This window comes from Salmo salar, chromosome ssa25, assembly GCF_905237065.1.
Source record: "Salmo salar chromosome ssa25, Ssal_v3.1, whole genome shotgun sequence".
Taxonomy (NCBI): Eukaryota; Metazoa; Chordata; class Actinopteri; order Salmoniformes; family Salmonidae; genus Salmo; species Salmo salar.
Genome location: NC_059466.1, coordinates 1,688,852 through 1,710,915, shown reverse-complemented (window position 1 = coordinate 1,710,915; position 22,064 = coordinate 1,688,852). Strand labels below are relative to the sequence as shown.

The 22,064-nt window shown below is 42.2% G+C and overlaps 1 protein-coding gene across 6 annotated transcripts in view; it reads left to right on the top strand.

Moving 5' to 3' along the window:
* Nucleotides 1-22,064, top strand: part of LOC106586049 (dachshund homolog 1) — a 276,691-nt gene that overhangs the window by 249,072 nt on the left and 5,555 nt on the right. For all 6 annotated transcript variants that reach the window (XM_045707806.1, XM_014172867.2, XM_014172869.2 and 3 more), the window contains 3 exons: nucleotides 17,820-17,967; nucleotides 18,707-18,850; nucleotides 19,382-19,450. In XM_045707806.1, the coding sequence (XP_045563762.1) occupies nucleotides 17,820-17,967; nucleotides 18,707-18,850; nucleotides 19,382-19,450 (361 nt within the window). The remainder of the gene's footprint in view (nucleotides 1-17,819; nucleotides 17,968-18,706; nucleotides 18,851-19,381; nucleotides 19,451-22,064) is intronic.

Sequence of the window (22,064 nt, the reverse complement as noted above, 5' to 3'; positions counted from 1 at the left end):
GCATTTTCTCCCTGGTCCCTAAAAGCCTTTGCTCCACAAAAGTATTAGAGATGACAGAGAACTTTACCGATTTCAACTAAATTGAAGCATTCATTCTATCGATTTATTATATTATTCTGGTGAGCAAGGTTTTATTTAGTTTACTAAGGCAACATATAATGACAGAAGAGAAGCTGCATGTATCTAACTGTAGACAATTTCACCCCAAAAATTGCCTATCAAAATGTCGGAAATTATAAGCAGAAATAAATCAGGTAAAAAAAATCCTACATCCTCTGTCAAAAAATCGTTCCACTGTCTCAGACTGTAGCCTAAAGCGCATTTTCTATATTAGGGGGTTAGGGTCGGCTGTGTGCATCAGATTTTCACTTCATCATACATAGATGGTTGTGGATGGGTTATTAGCAATTATAGGTTCGGGTGAACAAACAGCTATCCTGTTAACTACATCGCCTTATGGTCCGGTCCAACCACACTTGCTGCACATCCTCAAATTGATGTCACGAATTCTTAGCTTGTTTTAGTCTGTTTTTAACCTAATCTATGGTACTTTTATTTCTTTGTATCGTTTGGGTTAACATTTGGATTGCCGTTTTATCCATGCCGTCTTACAAGCTCATGTCACGATTAGCCCCTGTGGCTGGGACCGCTCCAACCTGACCCGAGCATGGATCCTACTTGGCTACTAGCTAGCAGGCTATCAGTGCTAGCCTACTGGTGTTTTTACACATGGCTGGGCCAAAATGTGATAATTGCGAGATGATTTCCACTCAAGAGAAGAGAAAAAGGGTGAAACTGATGCGACGGGGGTTCATCTGCCCTAAATGCATCACCATCAAGCTACTTTGGGAAGAGGTTCTCCGGTTGTTAGCTCAGCTGCGGCAGAAGCGAGACTCACCAGCCTCCCCATGCGTAGGAGGGAGGGAGGCTGTCTGGCCGACCTTTATCTATCCTGGAAGATCCGATCCAGCTATCAGACAGTTTTGCCCTGATGGAGGCATACCCGGGAGTCAGCTCTGATCCAGGGAATTTACAGCCGGCAGCCGCTGTCCATACCACCGGCCTACAGTGCCTCCCAATGCCATCCACTGCTCCCACCATCCCTGCCCGAGGCAGTCCCATCCCCCCGCTTCCTTCTCCATTGGATTCCATCACAACCACCGTCATTGTAGGCAGCTCGATGGTGAGAGATTTTGGTTTGTCTACAGTCTGTGGACCGGCTAAGGGCCACTGTCACCCATGCACCGGTGTCCGAGACATCAACTCCCTCCTGCCCACAGTTTTGGTTAATTACTCTAATTTTCCACAAATATGGAGACACCGTCGGTTTTCAAATCACATAGAAGGCTTGGGCTGTTGCACGTAAACATGCAAAGTTTGATGTCAAAGTTGCACCTGCTTGATGTCTGGGTGCATTATACGAGCTCTGATATTCTGGTTCTCACGGAGACCTGTCTCAAGGTTTTGATTATGTATAAGGACATTGAAATTGCTGATTACAACATATACAGATGTGATAGACTGAAAAAGGGTTGATGGGTGACTATATACAGTGTGTGAAATCGACTCTTGTGGCATCATCGACTCTAAGTGTCACTATCGCCAAAACGTATGAGTGTTTGGTTATAGATGTGGCCTTAGGCCAAAACATGTACACTGAACAGTGCATTTGGAAAGTATTCAGAATAATTTTTACAGATTTTGTCACGTTACAGCATTATTCAAAAATATATTAAATATTTGTTCCCCTCTTCAATCTACACACCATACCACATAATGATAAAGCAAAAATATTTTTTGAATTTTTAGCAAATTAAAAAATTGAAATAGCACATTTATATCACATTTACAAATGTACCTTTACTCAGTACTTTGTTGAAGCACCTTTGGCATCGATTACAGCCTTGAGTCTTCTTGGGTATGACGCTACAAGCTTGGTACACCTGTATTTGGGGAGTTTCTTCCATTCTTCTCTGCAGATCCTCTCAAACTCTGTCAGTTTTCAGATCTCTCCAGAGATGTTCAATCAGGTTCAAGTCCAGGCTCTGGCTGGGCCTCTCAAGGACATTCAGAGACTTGTCCCAAAGCCACTTCTGTGTTGTCTTGGCTGTGTGTGCTTAGGGTCATTGTCCTTTTGGAAAGTGAACCATCGCCCCAGTCTGAGGTCCTGACCGCTCTGGAGCAAGTTTTCATCAAGAATCTCTGGATCTCTGTTAATCTTTCCCTCGATCCTAACTAGTCTCCTGCCTCTGAAAAATGTTCCCACAGCATGATGCTGCCACCACAATACTTCACCATAGGGATGGTGCCAGGTTTCCTCCAGGCGTGACAATTGGCATTCAGGCCAAAGAGTTCAATCTTGGTTTCATCAGAGCAGAGAACCTTGTTTCTCATGGTCTGAGAGTCCTTTAGGTGCCTTTAGGCAAACTCCAAGCGGGCTGTCATGTGCCTTTTACTGAGGAGTGGCTTCCGTCTGGCCACTCTACCATAAAGGTCTCATTGGTGGAGTTGGTTGAGATGGTTGTCCTTCTCGAAGGTTCTCCCATCTCCACAGAGGAACTCTGGAGCTCTGTCAGAGTGAACATCGGGTTCCTGGTCACCTCCCTGACCAAAGCCCTTCTTCCCCGATTGCTCAGTTTCGCCGGGTGGCCAGCTCTAGGAAGAGTCTTATGTTCTTAAGGACCTTCAATGCTGCAGAATTTTTTGGTACCCTTCCCCAGATATGTGCTTCGCCACAATCCTGTCTCGGAGCTCTACGGACAATTCCTTTGACCTCAGGGTTTTTGCTCTGACATGCACTGTCAACTGTGGGACCTTATATAGACAGGTGCGTGCCTTTCCAAATCATGTCCAATCAATTGAATTTACCACAGGTGGACTCCAATCAATTTGTAGAAACCTCTCAGGGATGATCAATTTGCACCTGAGCTCAATTTCGATCTCAATTTAAATATATATATTTTTTTAAATGTATGATTAATGCATTTGCAAAAATGTGTAAAAATCAGTATTCACTTTGTTATTTTGGGGTATTGTGTGTAGATTGATGAGATAATAAAAAAAATCTATTTTAGAATAAGGCTGTAACGTAGTGTGGAAAATAGGAAGGGTCTGAATACTTTCCCAATTGCACTGTATGTGGACACCCTTTCAAATTAGTGGATTTGGCTATTTCAGCCACACCCGTTGCTGACAGGTGTATAAAATCGAGCGCAAAGCCACGCAATCTCCATAGACATACATTGGCAGTAGAATGGCCTCACTGAAGAACTCAGTGACTTTCAACGTGGCACGGTCATAGGATGCCACCTTTCCAACAAGCCAGTTCGTCAAATTTCTGCCGTGCTAGCATTTCCCTGGGCAACTGTAAGTGCTGTTATTATGAAGTGGAAACGTATAGGAGCAACAACGCTCAGCCGCGAAGTGGTAGACCACACAAGCTCACAGAACGGGACCAAGTGCTGAAGCACGTAGCGCATAAAAATCATCTGTCCTCGGTTGCAACACTCACTTCTGAGTTCCAAACTGCCTCTGGAAGCAACATCAGCACAATAACTGAAATGAGTTTCCATGGCCGAGCAGCCGCACACAAGCCTAAGATCACCATGCGCAATGCCAAGCGTTGGCTGGAGTGGTTTAAATCTCACCACCATTGGACTCGTTCTCTGGAGTGATTAATCACACTTCACCATCTGGCAGTCCAATAGACAAATCTGAGTTTGGCGTATGCCAGGAGCACGCTACCTGGCCCAATGCATAGTGCCAACTATTTGGTGGAGGAGGAATAATGGTCTGGTGCTGTTTTTCATGGTTCATGCTATGCCCCTTAGTTCCAGTGAAGGGAAATCTTAACGTTAGTGTCACGTCCTGACCAGTAAAAGGGGTTATTTGTTATAGTAGTTTGGTCAGGGTGTGGCAGGGGGTGTTTGTTTTGTGTGTTTTGGGGTTTTGATGTATGTTCTATATTTTATATTTCTATGTTCATTCTATGTTCCCTATCCTTGTTTTGTATTTCTGTGTTTTGGCCTGGTATGGCTCTCAATCAGGGACAGCTGTACTTCGTTGTCGCTGATTGGGAGCCATACTTAGGTAGCCCTTTTTCCACCTGTCTTTTGTGGGAAGTTGATTTTGCATAGTTGTGAGTAGCCTGCAATACTGTTCGTTCGTTGTGTTTTGTTTGTTTTTTTGCTGGTTCACGTTAATTAAAATATGATGAACCCAACCCACGCTGCGCCTTGGTCTACTCCTTCAGACCAAGGTGCAGCAACGTGGTGCCAGTCCTGCGCTCGAGACCGCCAGTGCCCCTTCACGGCCCAGTGTATCCGGTGCCTGCTCCCAGGTGCCTGCTCCCAGGCCTACTGCAAGTCTCCCCAGCCTGTTGAGTCCTGTGCCTGCTCACAGAGCCAGGCCTTCTGCATGTCTCTCCAGCCGGGTGAGTCCTATGCCTGCTCCTAGAGCCAGGTCTCCTGCAAGTCTCCCCAGCCTGGTGAGTCCTGTGCCTGCGCCCAGAGCCAGGCATACTGCAAGTCCCGCCAGTCCAGAGCCGCCAGAGCCGCCCGCCAGTCCGGCGCCACCAGAGCCGCCCGCCTGTACGGCGTCGGCGGCGAGGGACCCCGCTCTAGAGGCGCCACCAAAGTGGGGTGAGCCAGTGGTGGAGCGGGGTCTGCGTCCCGCTCCTGAGCCCCCTCCGTAGGGGGGAGGATTGGGAAGGGGGGGTGTAGCAGAAGAACCGTCGTTGACGGTGGCCACCCTCCCTTCCCTCCCTTTAGTTTGGGGTTATTATTTTCAGAGTTTTTGTTTCATGGTGCATTCGGGGTCTGCACCGTTGGGGGGGGGGTACTGTCACGTCCTGACCAGTAAAAGGGGTTATTTGTTATAGTAGTTTGGTCAGGGCGTGGCAGGGGGTGTTTGTTTTGTGGGTTTTTGTGGTTTTGATGTATGTTCTATATTTCTATGTTCATTCTATGTTCCCTATCCTTGTTTTGTATTTCTGTGTTTTGGCCTGGTATGGCTCTCAATCAGGGACAGCTGTACTTAGTTGTCGCTGATTGGGAGCCATACTTAGGTAGCCCTTTTCCCACCTGTCTTTTGTGGGTTCATTGTGTTTTGTTTGTTGTTTTGCTGGTTCACGTTAATTAAAATATGATGAACCCAAACCACGCTGTGCCTTGGTCTACTCCTTCAGACGGACGTTACAGTTAGAGCATTCAATGACATTCTAGACAATTCTGTGCTTCCAACTATGTGGCAACAACTTGGGGAAAGCCCTTTCCTGTTACAGCATGACAAATCCCCCGGGCACATAGTGAGGTCCATACAGAAATGGTTTGTCAGGATCGGTGTGGACAAACTTGACTGGCTTGCACAGAGCCCTGACCTCAACCCCATCCAACACCTTTGGAATGAATTGCAACGCCGACTGCGAGCCAGGCCTAATCGCCCAACATCAGTACCTGACCTCACTAATGCTCTTGTGGCTGAACGGAAGCAAGTCCCCGCAGCAATGTTCCAACATCTAGTTTAAAGCCTTCCTAGAAGAGTGGAGGCTGTTATAGCAGCAAAGGGGGGAACAACTCCATATTATTGCCCATGATTTTGGTATGAGATGTTTGACATTTGTTCATGTAGTGTATTTGTTTGTAGCAGGGATTTACCCTCCCCCCATCTGAATTAGTGATTTTAAGAGATTTTAACCTGCATTGGCTTACTCTGGCCTCTGGTCATTTGAAGAATATTTCTCTTGACTTTCACCTGACTCAACTAATCTCCAAACCTACACAGGTGAATGTAAGAAACTCAGCAAACTCATTGCTGATTGACCTTATTTTTATAAAGAGCACCCACAAGTAATTATTAAGTGTAGTCTTTGCTAATGACGTCAGTGATCACTGTTGCATTGGCGGGTTGGCTGACAACAAAAATGATGCGCGCGCATCGATGTTGCCGGAAGGTATGCGTTGTATTGATTCTGAACAGTCAGCTAGCTAGACAAGAAGCTGCCATGTGGGGAATCGTAGGTTGCTTATTTCAGCTCGTTGTATGTTGTCATTGATACCATGTCTTGTTTTCAGGTGTTTTGACTGATGACATGTCTGTGCTAATATGGCTAAAATTCACTAGCTAGCTAACCAACAACTCTAATGATGTATTTGAGAAAAAACAAATGCTATTGTGAAAATGTTATTATGTTTTCAATCAACATTTGGAGACATACAGTGGGGGAAAAAAGTATTTGATCCCTTGCTGATTTTGTACGTTTGCCCACTTACAAAGAAATGATCAGTCTATAATTGTAATGGTAGGTTTATTTGAACAGTGAGAGACAGAATAAACACAAAAATACAGAAAAACGCATGTCAAAATGTTATAAATTGATTTGCATTTTAATGAGGGAAATAAGTATTTGACCCCTCTGCAAAACATGACTTAGTACTTGGTGGCAAAATCACAGACATCAGACGTTTCCTGTATTTGGCCACCAGGTTTGCACACATCTCAGGAGGGATTTTGTCCCACTCATCTTTGCAGATCTTCTCCAAGTCATTAAGGTTTCGTGGCTGACGTTTGGCAACTCGAACCTTCAGCTCCCTCCACAGATTTTTATGTGTTTGGCTAGGCCACTCCAGGACCTTAATGTGCTTCTTCTTGAGCCACTCCGTTGTTGCCTTGGCCGTGTGTTTTGGGTCACTGTCATGCTGGAATACCCATCCACGACCCATTTTCAATGCCCTGGCTGAGGGAAGGATGTTCTCACCCAAGATTTGACGGTACATGGCCCCGTCCATCGTCCCTTTGATGCGGTGAAGTTGTCCTGTCCCCTTAGCAGAAAAACACCCCCAAAGCATAATGTTTCCACCTCCATGTTTGATGGTGGAGATGGTGTTCTTGGGGTCATAGGCAGCGTTCCTCCTCCTCCAAACACGGCGAGTTCAGTTGATGCCAAAGGGCTCCATTTCGGTCTCATCTGACCACAACAATTTCATCCAGTTGACCTCTGAATCATTCAGATGTTCATCGGCAAACTTCAGACGGGCATGTATATGTATTCTTGAGCAGGGGGACCTTGCGGGCGCTGCAGGATTTCAGTCCTTCACGGCGTAGTGTGTTACCAAATGTTTTTTTGGTGACTATGGTTCCAGCTGCCTTGAGATCATTGACAAGATCCTCCCGTATAGTTCTGGGCTGATTCCTCACCGTTCTCATGATCATTGCAACCCCACGAGGTGAGATCTTGCATGGAGCCCCAGTCCGAGGGATAGTGACAGTTCTTTTGTGTTTCTTCCATTTGCGAATAATCACACCAAATGTTGTCACCTTCTCACCAAGCTGCTTGGTGATGGTCTTGTAGCCCATTCCAGCCTTGTGTAGGTCTACAATCTTGTCCCTGACATCCTTGGGGAGCTCTTTGGTCTTGGCCATGGTGGAGAGTTTGGAATCTGATTGATTGATTGCTTCTGTGGACAGGTGTCTTTTTTACAGGTAACAAGCTGCGGTTAGGAGCACTCCCTTTAAGAGTGTGCTCCTAATCTCAGCTCGTTACCCGTATAAAAGACACCTGGGAGCCAGAAATCTTTCTGATTGAGAGGGGGTCAAATACTTATTTCCCTCATTAAAATGCAAATCAATTTCTAACATTTTTGACATGTGTTTTTCTGGATATTTTTGTTGTTATTCTGTCTCTCACTGTTCAAATAAACCTACCATTAAAATTATAGACTGATCCTTTCTTTATCAGTGGGCAAACGTACAAAATCAGCAGGGGATCAAATACTTTTTCCCCCACTGTATATAGTTTACATGATGTTTACAAGTCGAAACAGTCTATTTTGCTCCAAGGTTGCGCGCCGGTCAGTTTTGTTGCTAAACAACCAACCCGGTCTATTGCATGTATTAGAGAAACAAAACAGAAACAAAATTGATCCTTGTATAATTATGAAGATACATTTTCAAATTTTCCCCAGCCATTTCTTCATGATAAATATTGTTCTCATCTTTCCTCTATAAGCTGCATGCCTGACCCTGAATTGGCTCTAGAAATTTTCTCATCTATTTTTATATCTCTGGCAGCCAAACACGAGCCCTTTAAATGCCTTAGAGTTAAAATAGAACAAATCCATGGTTCTCTATAGAACTTTCAGATCTCATTATGATTAGAAATCAGGCCTGGACCAAAGGTAGAAAAACTGCCTTCATAGCTGATTGGCAGCATTTCAGGCAACTGAGAAATACAGTAGTTGTTATTCCTCAATTAAGAAAGCTAAATCAATCTACATTCTAAGTTTTATCACAGACTCTGCTGGTGATCCATCAACATTTTGTAAAACAGTTAATGCACTGAAGTGTGTAAATTCCTCTCCTGCCTAAGCAAGTTGTGTCAGACTCTGGCATCATTACTGAGAAGAATGAGATAAGTGATGGTTTTAATCAGTATTTTATCTTGGCAGGCTTTTTATTTGAACGCAATGGTAGTTTAATTGACTCTGGGAGAGGGAAGAGCAGTCGACTGATGACTGCTCTTCCTTCTCCCAGCCTCCTATTTCGGGTGCTATCCCCAGGGTTTAGAAGGCAGTCCACGTGCTCCCTCTCCACAAAGGTGGTGACCCCTCCAACCAAAATAATGATCTCCCTATATCAAAATTGTATTGCCTAGCAAAAATTGTAGAATCATTAATATAACAGTCAACTTAGATAATTCCTGGCTATGAAATGTATTCTAAATGTTCACCAGTCTGGTTTCAGGCCAGGTCATAGCGGCATCTCTGCTGCAACTTTGGTGTTAAATGATGTGGTAAGGGTTATGGATAGGATGAACTACTGGGCTGCACTCTTTATTGACTTATCGAAGGCTTTTGATACTGTTGACCCCTCATTATTGATTCCTGATTCTGCAATCAGCATCAGGTGCAATTGATTCGGAAATTACTTGACAGACAGGACACAATGTGTTTTTTCTGATGGTGTTAATTCAGATTTCCTTGATTCTACAAATGGTGTTCCACAGGGATCGAGTTTAGGTCCTGTACGTTTTACTGTCTATCAATGTTGGTCTATCTGCAAAACATTGAAAATGGCGCCGATAGGTAGGGCAGCCGTGCTTCTAGCCCCTAGGCAATAATTTGGTTTACAAGCATTTCGCTACACCCGTAATAACATCTGCTAAATATGTGTATGTGACCAATAGCATTTGATTTGATTTGAAATGAGAACATATATCTTTATGCTATTGCCCCCACGGTTGACCAGGCTCTTTCGGAGCTTCAATCTGCCTGCATTGCTTTGCAGAAAGCCTTTGTTGAACTGAAATGGGAACTTAACGCAGGTAAAAGCAGGTACAGTATATGTTATTCTCCAAAATCACATAAAAATGCAACTGATGATTTATGCATATGTGCATTGGATGGTGTCCTCATTGACCGTGTCCCTGCTTATAAATATCTGGGTATCTGGATTGACAAAAAGTCATTTTTCAAAAAGCATGTTGACGAGTTTGTTAAGAAATTAAGGTCATGCCTTTCATTAAATAGCAGAAGACAAATCATTCAGTCGACATTCATACCGGTCATACCAGTTATAGACTATGGCTTTATTGTATATATCTTTCAAACTCAACTCTGGACCTCGAAGCCTGTTCCACTGCATTTTTTCATTGTTCCCCTCTAATAAGGGACTGATTTATACCTGGGACACCAGGCGTGAGGAGTTAATTATCAGGTAGAACAGAAAACCAGCAGAGTAAGAGAGTAAGAGTTGAATACCCCTGGTATATACAGTATGAATGGTGCTGCCTATATATTGAAGCCATTAAATGCAATTTATCATAGTTTATCATGGCTTCACACACAACAATGAACTGAGCCACTTAAAGAAATTCTCTGATGACTCTGCTATAGAGGGCTTACAGTTGACGTACGACACATTGACGTACGACACCTTCTTAGCATAGACAATGCAATTCTTGTGGTAGTCCTAGGCAAGCCATCTTCATTATCACAGTGTCACCTCCAAGTGCCACTCAGACCTTATGGGAGAAAAGTATCTGGCATTTAACTTGGTAGTAGTAGTAATAGTTTTGTGTGTTTTAAACTAAGCATACCATCATCACCTGCTTCCAGACATTTCACCGCCTAGATTACAAGGGTTGGATTTGCTCCAAACAGTTTGTCAGCACAATGCATGTACAATATTGAGTACATTTTTAGCCTCATATACATTGTCTACTGGTATCGTTTTTAAATTGAGAACATAAAGTCGACAATATGTAAACAATGTGTGATTTAAGCTATTTCATCCTTCAGATTCACGGGGTGCATTGCAAATGCCCATAAGGCTAATGCAATCATACTGTAGTAGGCCTATGGCTGCATTGGCTTTGCATGCCATTATCATTTGCAAAATGGGTTCACATGGCTGATATCCTGAAAAAAGTGACAATCAAATAGAGCTTAAACTTTTCCAGAGTCTTAAATCTCAGTGGAAAAATAAACGTTTCAGCACAATCAAATGTTTGAACATTAATATGTGATTCTCCTATTCTTTTTTTGTGTGCTTTGTGTGTCTATAGATGTATCGTTTTCTTGGGCCTAAAAGCATATTCATGTTTAAAGTACTATCCGCAGAAAAATTAAGATGGTACAATTGAGCACATAAACCTCCATTATAAAACAGAACAAACAGGTAAGTAATGTTCATTTGAGAATACAACACAGACAAATTAGAGAGATTCCCTTCCCCTCTTCATTGCAGGATTGTGAGCTGTGATTAATCAACATTGACAGTAGTCAATCTTGAATAATAGTGTTAAGTTAACCTCTCTTGGGTATGTGGGACGTGACCGTCCCACCTGCGGGACACAGTGAAATAGCAGGGCGGGAAATTCAAAACCACCAAAATCTCATAATTCAAATTTCTCACACATACAAGTGTTATACACCATTTTATAGATAAGACTCTCCTTAATCCAACCACATTGTCCGATTTCAAAAAGGCTTTACGACGAAAGCAAAACATTAGATTATGTTAGGACATCACCTTGACAAGAAAAACCACACAGCCATTTTCCTAGCAAGAAGAGGCGTCACAAAAACCAGAAATACAGCTAAAATTAAGCACTAACCTTTGATCTTCATCAGATGGCACTCATAGGACTTCATGTTACACAATACATGTATGTTTTGCTCGATAAAGTTCATATTTATATCCACAAACCCCATTTTACGTTGGCCGTTGGCCATCCGGTGAATGAGCACATCAATTTATAGAAATACTCATCATAAACGTTGATAAAATATTAAACTGTTATTCAAAGAATTATAGATAAACTTCTCCTTAATGCAACCGCTGTGACAGATTTAAAAAAAGCTTCACGGGGAAAGCACACTTTGCAATAATCTAAGTACAGCGTTCAGAAAGCAGGCAATACAGATACCCGCCATTTTGGAGTGATCTAAAAACATAAATAGCATTATAAATATTCACTTACCTTTAATGATCTTCATCAGAATGCACTCCCAGGAATCCTAGGTCCACAATAAATGTTGTTTGTTTGATAAAGTCCATAATTTATGTCCAAATACCTCCTTGTTGTTTGCGCGTTCAGTAAGCTACTCCAAATGTAGGAAGCGTGCCGAAAATTTCACGACGAAAAGTTTTAAAAAAGTTATATTTACGTTCGTAGAAACATGTCAAACGATGTATAGCATCAATCTTTAGGGCCTTTTTAACATAAAACCTCAATAATATTCCAACCGGACGATTCCAATGTCTTCAAAAATGTAATGGAACACTGCTAACTCTCACGGGAGTGCGCGCCAATGAAGTCATGTCATTTCCTGAGTCAACAATTTCCAACTTCCTTTGTTCGCTTTCTGTTCACCATAGAAGCCTAGAACAACTTTCTAAAGACTGTTGACATCTAGTGGAAGCCGTAGGAAGTGCAAAATGAACCCTAAGTCACTGTATACTGTAAAGGCAATCACTTGAAAAAACTACAACCTCAGATTTCCCACTTCCTGGTTGGATTTTTCTCAGGGTTTTGCCTACCATATGAGTTCTGTTATACTCACAGACATCATTCAAACAGTTTCAGAAACCTTAGAGTGCTTTCTATCTAAATCTACTAATAATATGCATATCCTACCTTCTGAGTCTGAGTAGCAGGCAGTTTAATATGGGCACGCCTTTCATCCAGACGTCAAAACACTGCCCCCTACCTTAGAGAAGTTAACAATTAAAACAAGTTTAAACACTTCATTTCAAAGAATTAAGTGTACACATAAGCTAACTCATATGTAAAGGTTAGACATCTTAGTAACAAGTAGACTATTATTACTAAAGCATTATCTCAGGTGAACAAAAACAAGTAAATACCAGAGGTGTCCAACCTCGCTCCACTGATCCCTGATCTACTGGGTGAGCAGACTTCTGTTCCGGCCCAGCAATAGCTAACTTGATTATCAACCAATTATGTTTAATAATTTGAATCAGGTGTGTTAGTGCTGGGCTGGAACAGCCAGCAGGGTTGGCCTGCTCCAGTTGTAATAGGTTTATACATTGTGCGACTTTTTTGGCTAATTTGCTAACATAGGTACACATATAATGCATGGTATACAAGGATTTACCCTTATTCTCTTGAGACATTCATTGGGACCTTTTCATCTGCAGACAGGGTTTCACGGCTCTCTGTATCTGAGGACAGAAAACATCACAAAGAAACAGGTTACCATATACTCAAATTAGACAGCACTGAATATTTTGTTGCTATATCTCTCTGTCCTCAAAGTTTTTCACGCTAGGAACTGTAACTGGAGTATCTTTTCATAATGTCCTCCCACAAAGGTACCTGCCCTATGCAGAGTAGCCTACTCTCCCTTCCCTGACAACTGGAACTGCTAGCTAATCCTTTCACCCTCTTCCATGGCTGTTAGCTAGCTAGCTACCTGGCTACAAAATGTATTTCAATTTTGTGTTTTTAATTTACAATGATAAATATACTGCTCAAAAAAATAAAGGGAACACTTAAACAACACATCCTAGATCTGAATGAAAGAAATAATCTTATTAAAAACTTTTTTCTTTACATAGTTGAATGTGCTGACAACAAAATCACACAAAAATAATCAATGGAAATCCAATTTATCAACCCATGGAGGTCTGGATTTGGAGTCACACTCAAAATTAAAGTGGAAAACCACACTACAGGCTGATCCAACTTTGATGTAAATGTCCTTAAAACAAGTCAAAATGAGGCTCAGTAGTGTGTGTGGCTTCCACGTGCCTGTATGACCTCCCTACAACACCTGGGCATGCTCCTGATGAGGTGGCGGATGGTCTCCTGAGGGATCTCCTCCCAGACCTGGACTAAAGCATCCACCAACTCCTGGACAGTCTGTGGTGCAACGTGGCATTGGTGGATGGAGCGAGACATGATGTCCCAGATGTGCTCAATTGGATTCAGGTCTGGGGAACGGGCGGGCCAGTACATAGCATCAATGCCTTCCTCTTGCAGGAACTGCTGACACACTCCAGCTACATGAGGTCTAGCATTGTCTTGCATTAGGAGGAACCCAGGGCCAACCGCACCAGCATATGGTCTCACAAGGGGTCTGAGGATCTCATCTCGGTACCTAATGGCAGTCAGGCTACCTCTGGCGAGCACATGGAGGGCTGTGCGGCCCACCAAAGAAATGCCACCCCACACCATGACTGACCCACCGCCAAACCGGTAATGCTGGAGGATGTTGCAGGCAGCAGAACATTCTCCACGGCGTCTCCAGACTCTGTCACGTCTGTCACATGTGCTCAGTGTGAACCTGCTTTCATCTGTGAAGAGCACAGGGCGCCAGTGGCAAATTTGCCAATCTTGGTGTTCTCTGGCAAATGCCAAACGTCCTGCACGGTGTTGGGCTGTAAGCACAACCCCCACCTGTGGACGTCGGGCCCTCATACCACCCTCATGGAGTCTGTTTCTGACCGTTTGAGCAGACACATGCACATTTGTGGCCTGCTGGAGGTCATTTTGCAGGGCTCTGGCAGTGCTTCTCCTGCTCCTCCTTGCACAAAGGCGGAGGTAGCGGTCCTGCTGCTGGGTTGTTGCCCTCCTACGGCCTCCTTCACGTCTCCTGATGTACTGGCCTGTCTCCTGGTAGCGCCTCCATGCTCTGGACACTACGCTGACAGACACAGCAAACCTTCTTGTCACAGCTCGCATTGATGTGCCATCCTGGATGAGCTGCACTACCTGAGCCACTAGAGTGAAAGCACCACCAGCATTCAAAAGTGACCAAAACATCAGCCAGGAAGCATAGGAACTGAGAAGTGGTCTGTGGTCCCCACCTGCAGAACCACTCCTTTATTGAGGGTGTCTTGCTAATTGCCTATAATTTCCACCTGTTGTCTATTCCATTTGCACAACAGCATGTGAAATGTATTGTCAATCAGTGTTGCTTCCTAAGTGGACAGTTTGATTTCACAGAAGTGTGATTGACTTGGAGTTACATTGTGTTGTTTAAGTGTTCCCTTTATTTTTTTGAGCAGTGTAAATCAGCATAGCTAACTAGCTAAAATGAAGTTAGCTAGCTGGAGAAATTGAATTCTCTTGGCTAGCTATATGTATGTAAAGTTACTGTTAGCTAGCTAGCAAACATTATGTTAGCCTCTCATTTGAGTTACCCTGCACATAACGTTCCTGTAGCTTTCATTTTCAAAATAGATTTACTTACTTGAATAGGTTCTCCCACTGCCGGTTTTCTGGGTCCTTAGAGAAACAAAATAATTGGCAATCTTACAGAAGTTCCCAGTGATAGCAAAACACAGCCAGCCATGTGGACGATTGGATGACTTCCACCAGACTGATTGGTCATCCAACATGGCACCTGGTGTGGTTGCTAGGTGGTTGGTTTGTGACGCAACTGCAAGCCCTCTATAGTAAGCTGTGTTATGAAAGGAGACGATGCTCATCACAGGGATACAACTGAGTCCTTTGTGAAATGGTGTGAGGGCAATTACTTGAACCTGAATGTACTGAAGACCAATGAGCTAGTGGTAGGTTTAAGAAAAAAATAAAGACGTTTTTAATAACATTTCTATTAATGGTGATGAGAATGGAAGTGTTGACTCTTGTGTGTAATAGTAGACAACAAACTTAACTGGAAGGAGAACTCTCAGTGTTTACAAAAAATACAAATCCAGACTACTTTTAAAGGAAGCTTAGATATTTTTATGTATGTTACAAAAGGCTTTGCATGTTCTATAGCAGCGTCCTGGTGAGTGTAGTGACCTATGCTATTGTGTGCTGGAAAGGGAATTCAGCTAAGGAGGACTTACACAAGCTTGAGTAAATAATCAAGAAAGCCAGTGCTACAATTGGCTGCAGCCTGGAATCAATGCAGGACATGTTCATAAAAAGGCTGCAAGGAAAAACACACATGGACAATGACACCCACCCACTCCACAGCACTCTAATGCAACACAGGAGCAGCTTCAGTAGCAGGTTCATACTGCCCAGAAGTTCCACAGAGAGGTTTAGACGGTCATTTTTACCCACCGCCATGAGGCTTTTTAACGAGTGTAATTGATCAACGTTTTTTATGAGGTCTTCCTATTTAACAATGTATAACAATGTATTTGTTGTTGTTTATCATGTTGGTCATTGTTGTGTGTCCTGTTCCTGTAAATCATTGATGATGTATGCTGTGATAAAACAATTTCCCAAATTGGGATTAAAAAAGTAGTACTCTACTCAAAACACACTATGCTTTATTACGGGCGATAGGTATGGGCAATCACTGCATTCTGTGTCTGAAAGTAGGCTGGTCCTCTCTGAAGTCTCGTAGATTTAGGTTTACATTTGACAATTTAGTCATTTAGAGGACGCTCTTATCCGGAGTGACTTACAGTTAGTGGATTCATCTTAAGATAGCTAGGTCGCAAAACCACATATCACAGTCATAGTAAGTACATTTTTCCTCAATGAAGTGGCTTTCAGCAAAGTCAGATTGATGCATTGCACTCTTTTTGTTTATAAAGCCCTCCTGCATAAACTTCCATCTTACCATACTTCATTGTTAATTTATAGACGTTTGAAATACCACACCCGGTCTTAGGGGTGGCTAACTCTGGAGATCCCTGCTTTTAGTTTTTTTGCACCTTGCTTGTGGAATGGTCTCCAAGGCTCTCTAAAGTTGGATGAATTGGTGCCTTTAGGGCAATTCAAAAGGCTGATTGAGGACCTTTTTACTGAAAAACGTGATTGTTTTCTATGATTGTGTTTTTTTGTATTGCTGTGGATATTGATGTGGATATTGATGTGTATAGTGAGGTGTGTGGTGTAAATTAATCAGTGGCAGTCGGTGCTGTTTAAGATTAGGGAGAACGATTGTATTTTTTATGAGCATGGCCTTATTTCTATTACAGCATATTGGATGACTGTCATTCATATTCCATTCACCTAGCTCAATGTAACATCGATACTTGACGATACTCAAATTTTCCCTATACCCATCATGAGGTTGCTACAACCTAGCCTACAAGTTAAAGTTTATAACGTAGGTGTACAGGTCGAGAGACACATAGGAGTAATCAAGGTGACACATTCAATAATGTAATCATTAGTCTAAACAGTTCCGTTTTGCAAGTTCACTTTCATAGCAGCCACATACAGCATCATCACTGTAGTCGTTGTATAATTTATTCTCACATCTACGCGCTTTCCTGCTCTCACTTTTTTCCGTTCGCTTGAGGACTTCAGTGCACAACACAATAGCTGTCTGTGACCAGGCACAAAAGCCTCTCCTAGCCAAACCTTAATACCATAACCGCTAACTGCTACACAGCCTACATCGTTGTCACCATATTAACATTATAGTCAACAAACTAGAACTAATGCATTAGTAAACCCACAATCCATGTGTACAATTACGCAGTACAGTGTACAGCAAGCTGTTTAACAGTTAGACTGGCAGGCTTGTCTTGACTTGGAAGAGTTGCAGAGTTGGATAGCCTTAGCCAGCTAGCTAACATGAATAGCATTCTTCTCTGTTTTGAGTCAGGTAGTTGAGTAACGTTAGGCTACATTTGCTGCATTAGCTAAGTAAGTGAAAGTTAAACTAAGAAGAATATTTTTTTTTAAACTAAGATTAAACTAGCTCTCGCACTCTCTCTCTGTTGCTTCTCCTTAATTTTTGAAGATATGTATTTGTTCAAAACTGTTTAACCTATTGATTTCTCTTTGAGTCAACTACTCACAACACTCGATGCACTGCAGTGCTAGCTAGCTTTACCTTATGCTTTCAGTCATAGATTAATTATCTGATCCTTTGATTGGGTGGACATGTTAGTTCATACAGCAAGAGCTCTGATAGGTTGGAAGAAGTCCTCCAGAAGTCATCATAATTACTGTGTAAGTTTATTGAGGGGGTGAGAACCATGAACCTCCTAGGTTTTTCATTGTCAATGTACCCAGAGGAGGACAGAAAATAGCTTTGCTACCTTAGAGGGTGTTGTTGAGGCTAATGTATACCATTGCTAAACAGTGTGTTTTAATCTGTTTTTTGGTTATGTGAATATATTTAGTATAGTTTTATTTTAAAAGGATAACTTTTTTTAGGGTTTCACTATTTAAAATTGTGTGTGTGTTTGTGTGTGTGAGTGTGTGCATGTGTGTGTGTCGATGTTTGCGTGTGTGTATTTGTATTCGTACATATCTTTGTGTGTGTGTGTATGTGTGTGTGTGTACTTACATGTGTGTTTGTATCTGTGTTTGTGTTTGTGCAAATGTCTGTGTGTGTGTGTTTGTACTAACTGGTGTGTGTGTATGTTTGCAGGGCCTGCTGAAGGTTGCGATTGACAACGCACGGGCCCAAGAGAAGCAGGTGCAGCTGGAGAAGACGGAGCTAAAGATGGAGCTGTTCAGGGAAAGAGAGCTCCGGGAGACCCTGGAGAAACAGCTCGCTATCGAACAGAAGAACAGAGGTACGGACTGAGAGAGGGTGCGTGTGTGTGTGTGTGTGTGTCTGTGTGTGTGTGTGTCTAGTTTGACAGAGGTATGCATGCTTCAAAGCTCATTAAAACACGTTAACACACACATCTAAATAATGAAAATGGTCGAACATACATAAGAAAACTGCTGTGTGTTTCTATGCAACCGCTTCCAATGAACCACTTAGTATTGTCCCCCACCACCGTGAGAGATCAGCTAATTATGGATACATATTGAATTATCGAAATGAATGATTTATCATCATTCTAAACAAAAGTGACACAAATAACACTTAAGTTAACACACTTGTGTTATTTAAAGCGCTGCACAAGTTTAATAAAATACTCTATTATTTAATGAGCCAATTACATGAAACAATTTTCTAAGTCCCTTGAATTCAATATAGTTTGCTAAGAATTCAGGCAAAGTCTAATTTCCAACACGAGCCAGCCTAAGTGTTCTCAATCTCCCTTTGACATCAATTAATGATTTTGAGTGAACGTCCCATGTTAAAATTTTGGCTTAAATGTTACCTCAAACTCAGTTTCAACTCTGTTGTTTGCCACATGTTTCTGCCCTATAGTTTTGTCAAGTTTCTCTTGTCTTTTACCACAATGGCCACTTGCCAAGTCTTTGTAAATATCAATGTATTCCTAATTGACTTGCTTGGATAGAAAAAGGTTAAATTAAAGTAATTTGATACATTTGTCCTTTTCTATCTTTTCCCCGCAGCAATAATCCAGAAGCGCTTGAAGAAGGAGAAGAAGGCAAAGAGGAAACTTCAGGAGGCTCTGGAGTACGAGTCCAAGAGGAGGGAGCAGGCCGAGCAGTCCCTCAAACAGCCCTCACCCTCAGAAGGCCTGCGCTCACTCAATGGTTAGTTGTGTTTTTAATTAAATGTTTATGTTACACTCTACTTAAAAATGTATCAATCTTTATTTAAAGTGCATTTAAAATCGCAACACACTTTACAGTGAAACAAAAAGGAATGGAGATAAAATAAACAGACAGCAGCAATAAAGTAAAAATAGTGTCTAAAATAAAACAAACAAAAAAAGTGAATGTATCCATATGTTTTTTGTATGTATTTCACTGTTTGCAGCAAATACATTTGCAACTTGGGGATCAGCCTTAGCTAAAGACAAAATAGATTGCAGTTACATTCAATCCCAGTGTTGTGGTAACAACTCACATAGTGTTATTGAGTTATTGTCTTTACATTTTGTAAGTAAGAGTAAGCTAAATCATGATGCAGCAGGGAATCTAACTGTTGAATCATGTAACGTGTTATTTTATCAATTGTTTTTCACTTATAGCCAATTGAGTTTTTCAATGAAAACTTTTGTGTGGCTGCTCCATTTGAAGGATGTTTAACAGCAGTTCTGTTATATCTCTCTGCTCTCCCAGACTCACTGACCCCAGAGACGGAGAGTGACCGCAGCGCTGGAAGAACAGATGCTGAGAGGACAATACAAGGTACATGAACCTGAGGAGAAGATAAATCTCTCTTGCTCACTCTCTCTCTCTTCCTGTTTCACTCCCTCTCTTTCACTCTCTCTCTCACTTTCACCCTCTCTCGCCATTATCTCACTTCATCTCTCTATTTATCATTCTTCCTCTGTCTGTCCATCTGTTTGTCTGTCTGTACCCCCCCCGCCTCGCACCTTCTCTATTTGAGCATTAGTGTAACTAACAGCTTGCCATCTGGGGCACAGCACTGGGTCAATATTGCATGGCCTTCACCAGACATAATATTAGTATGTTATTATAGGTAGGGAAGTATGGCACTCACATATGCCATGAACAGTTTGGATTGACTGTTTAGATTTTAACAAGCAGCAAGGTTTTTGCGTTTTAACACTGGTAATGATACATGATGTGTGTGTGTGTGTGTGTGTGTGTGTGTGTGTGTGTGTGTGTGTGTGTGTGTGTGTGTGTGTGTGTGTGTGTGTGTGTGTGTGTGTGTGTGTGTGTGTGTGTGTGTGTGTGTGTGTGTGTGTGTGTGTTTTTACCTTTATTTAAGCAGGGAGTCATGCTGACCCCACGGTCTCTTTCGCAGATGAGCCCTGCATGAATACATAAATAATAATAAATACATATTTACATACACATAATTTACACAATACATGAAAAGGAAATACAAAAAATACATCTATCTACGAGACCTCAAGGAGGGAAAGCCTACTTTCTGATACAAATTGTGTAATGAACCTATCACCCGTAATAAACCTCAATGTGCTATGATAAACTGTTTCCAATGCCTACAATACAGTGGCAGCTGCATTCATATCGACCAGAGGTTCCCAAACATTTTATAGTCCCGTACCCCTTCAAACATTCAACCTCCAGCTATGTACCCCCTCTAGAACCAGGGTTAGCGCACTGTCAAATATTGTTTTTTGCCTTCATTGTAAGCCTGCCACACACACACACTATACGATACATTTATTAAACATAAGAATTTGTGTGAGTTTTTGTCACAAGCCGGCTCGTGGGACATGACAAAGAGCTCCTATAGGTCCAGGGCACAAATAATAATATAATAATAATCAATAATTTTGCTCTTAATTTAGCCATCTTACATATAAAACCTTATTTGTTATTGTGAATAACTCACCACAGGTTAATGAGAAGGGTGTGCTTGAAAAGATACACACAACTCTGCAATGTTGGGTTGTATTGGAGAGAGTCTCAGTCTTAAATAATTTTTCACACACAGTCTGTGCCTGTATTTAGTTTTCATGCTAGTGAGGGCCGAGAATCCACTCTCACATAGGTACGTGGTTGCAAAGGGCATCAGTGTCTTAACAGCGTGATTTGCCAAGGCAAGAAACTCAGAGCGCAGCCCTATCCAGAAATCGGGCAGTGACTTCTGATTAAAATAGAATTTTCACAGATTTGCTTGTTGCAATTTCGATGAAGCTCTCTTGTTCAGATATCGGTAAGTGGACTAGAAGCAGGGCATGAAAGGGATAACAAATCCAGTTGTTTGTGTCGTCCGTTTCGGGAAAGTACCTGCGTAATTGCGCACCCAGCTCACTCAGGTGCTTCGCTATATCACATTTTACATTGTCCCGTAAGCTTGAGTTCATTTGCACACAAAAAATAATACAATGATGGAAAGACCTGTATGTTGTCCTTGTTAATGCAGACAGAAAAGAGCTCCAACTTCTTAATCATAGCCTCAATTTTGTCCCGCACATTGGATATAGTTGCTGAGAGTCCCTTTAATCCTAGATTCAGATCATTCAGGTGAGAAAAAACATCACCCAGATAGGCCAGTCATGTGAGAAACTCATCATTATGCAAGCGGTCAGCCAAGTAAAAATGATGGCAGGTAAAGTAAAGACAACTTTAAGCTTGTCTCTCAATTTAAAAAAAACGTGTCAATACTTTGCCCCTTGATAACCAGCGCACTTCTGTACGTTGTAAAAGCGTTACATGGTCGCTGCCCATATATCATTGCATAATGCAGAAAATACACAAGAGTTACATTTAAGCAGACACTCTTATCCAGAGCGATTTAGTGAATGCATACATTTCATACATTTAATTTCATGCATTTTTTTTTTTTTACTGGCCCCCCGTGGGAATCGAACCCACAACCCTGGCGTTGCACACACCATGCTCTACCAACTGAGCCACAGGGAAGCTTGCTTTAACTAAGTTAACCATTTTCACTGAAGTGTCCAAAACGTCTTTCAAGCTGTCAGGCATTCCCTTGGCAGCAAGAGCCTCTCGGTGGATGCTGCAGTGTACCCAAGTGGCATCGGGAGCAACTGCTTGCACGCGCGTTACCACCCCACTATGTCTCCCTGTCATGGCTTTTGCGCCATTAGTACAGATACCAACACATCTTGACCATCAAAGTCCATTTGATGTCACAAAGCTGTCCAGTGCTTTAAAAATATATTCTCCTGTGGTCCTGGTTTCCAGTGGTTTGCAGAAGAGGATGTCTTCCTTAATTGACCCCCCATAAACGTAACGGACATATACCAGGATCTGTGCCAGGCCCGCCACGTCTGTTGACTCATCCAGCTGTAACGCATATAATTCACTGGCTTGTATGAGAAGCAGTAATTGTTTTAAA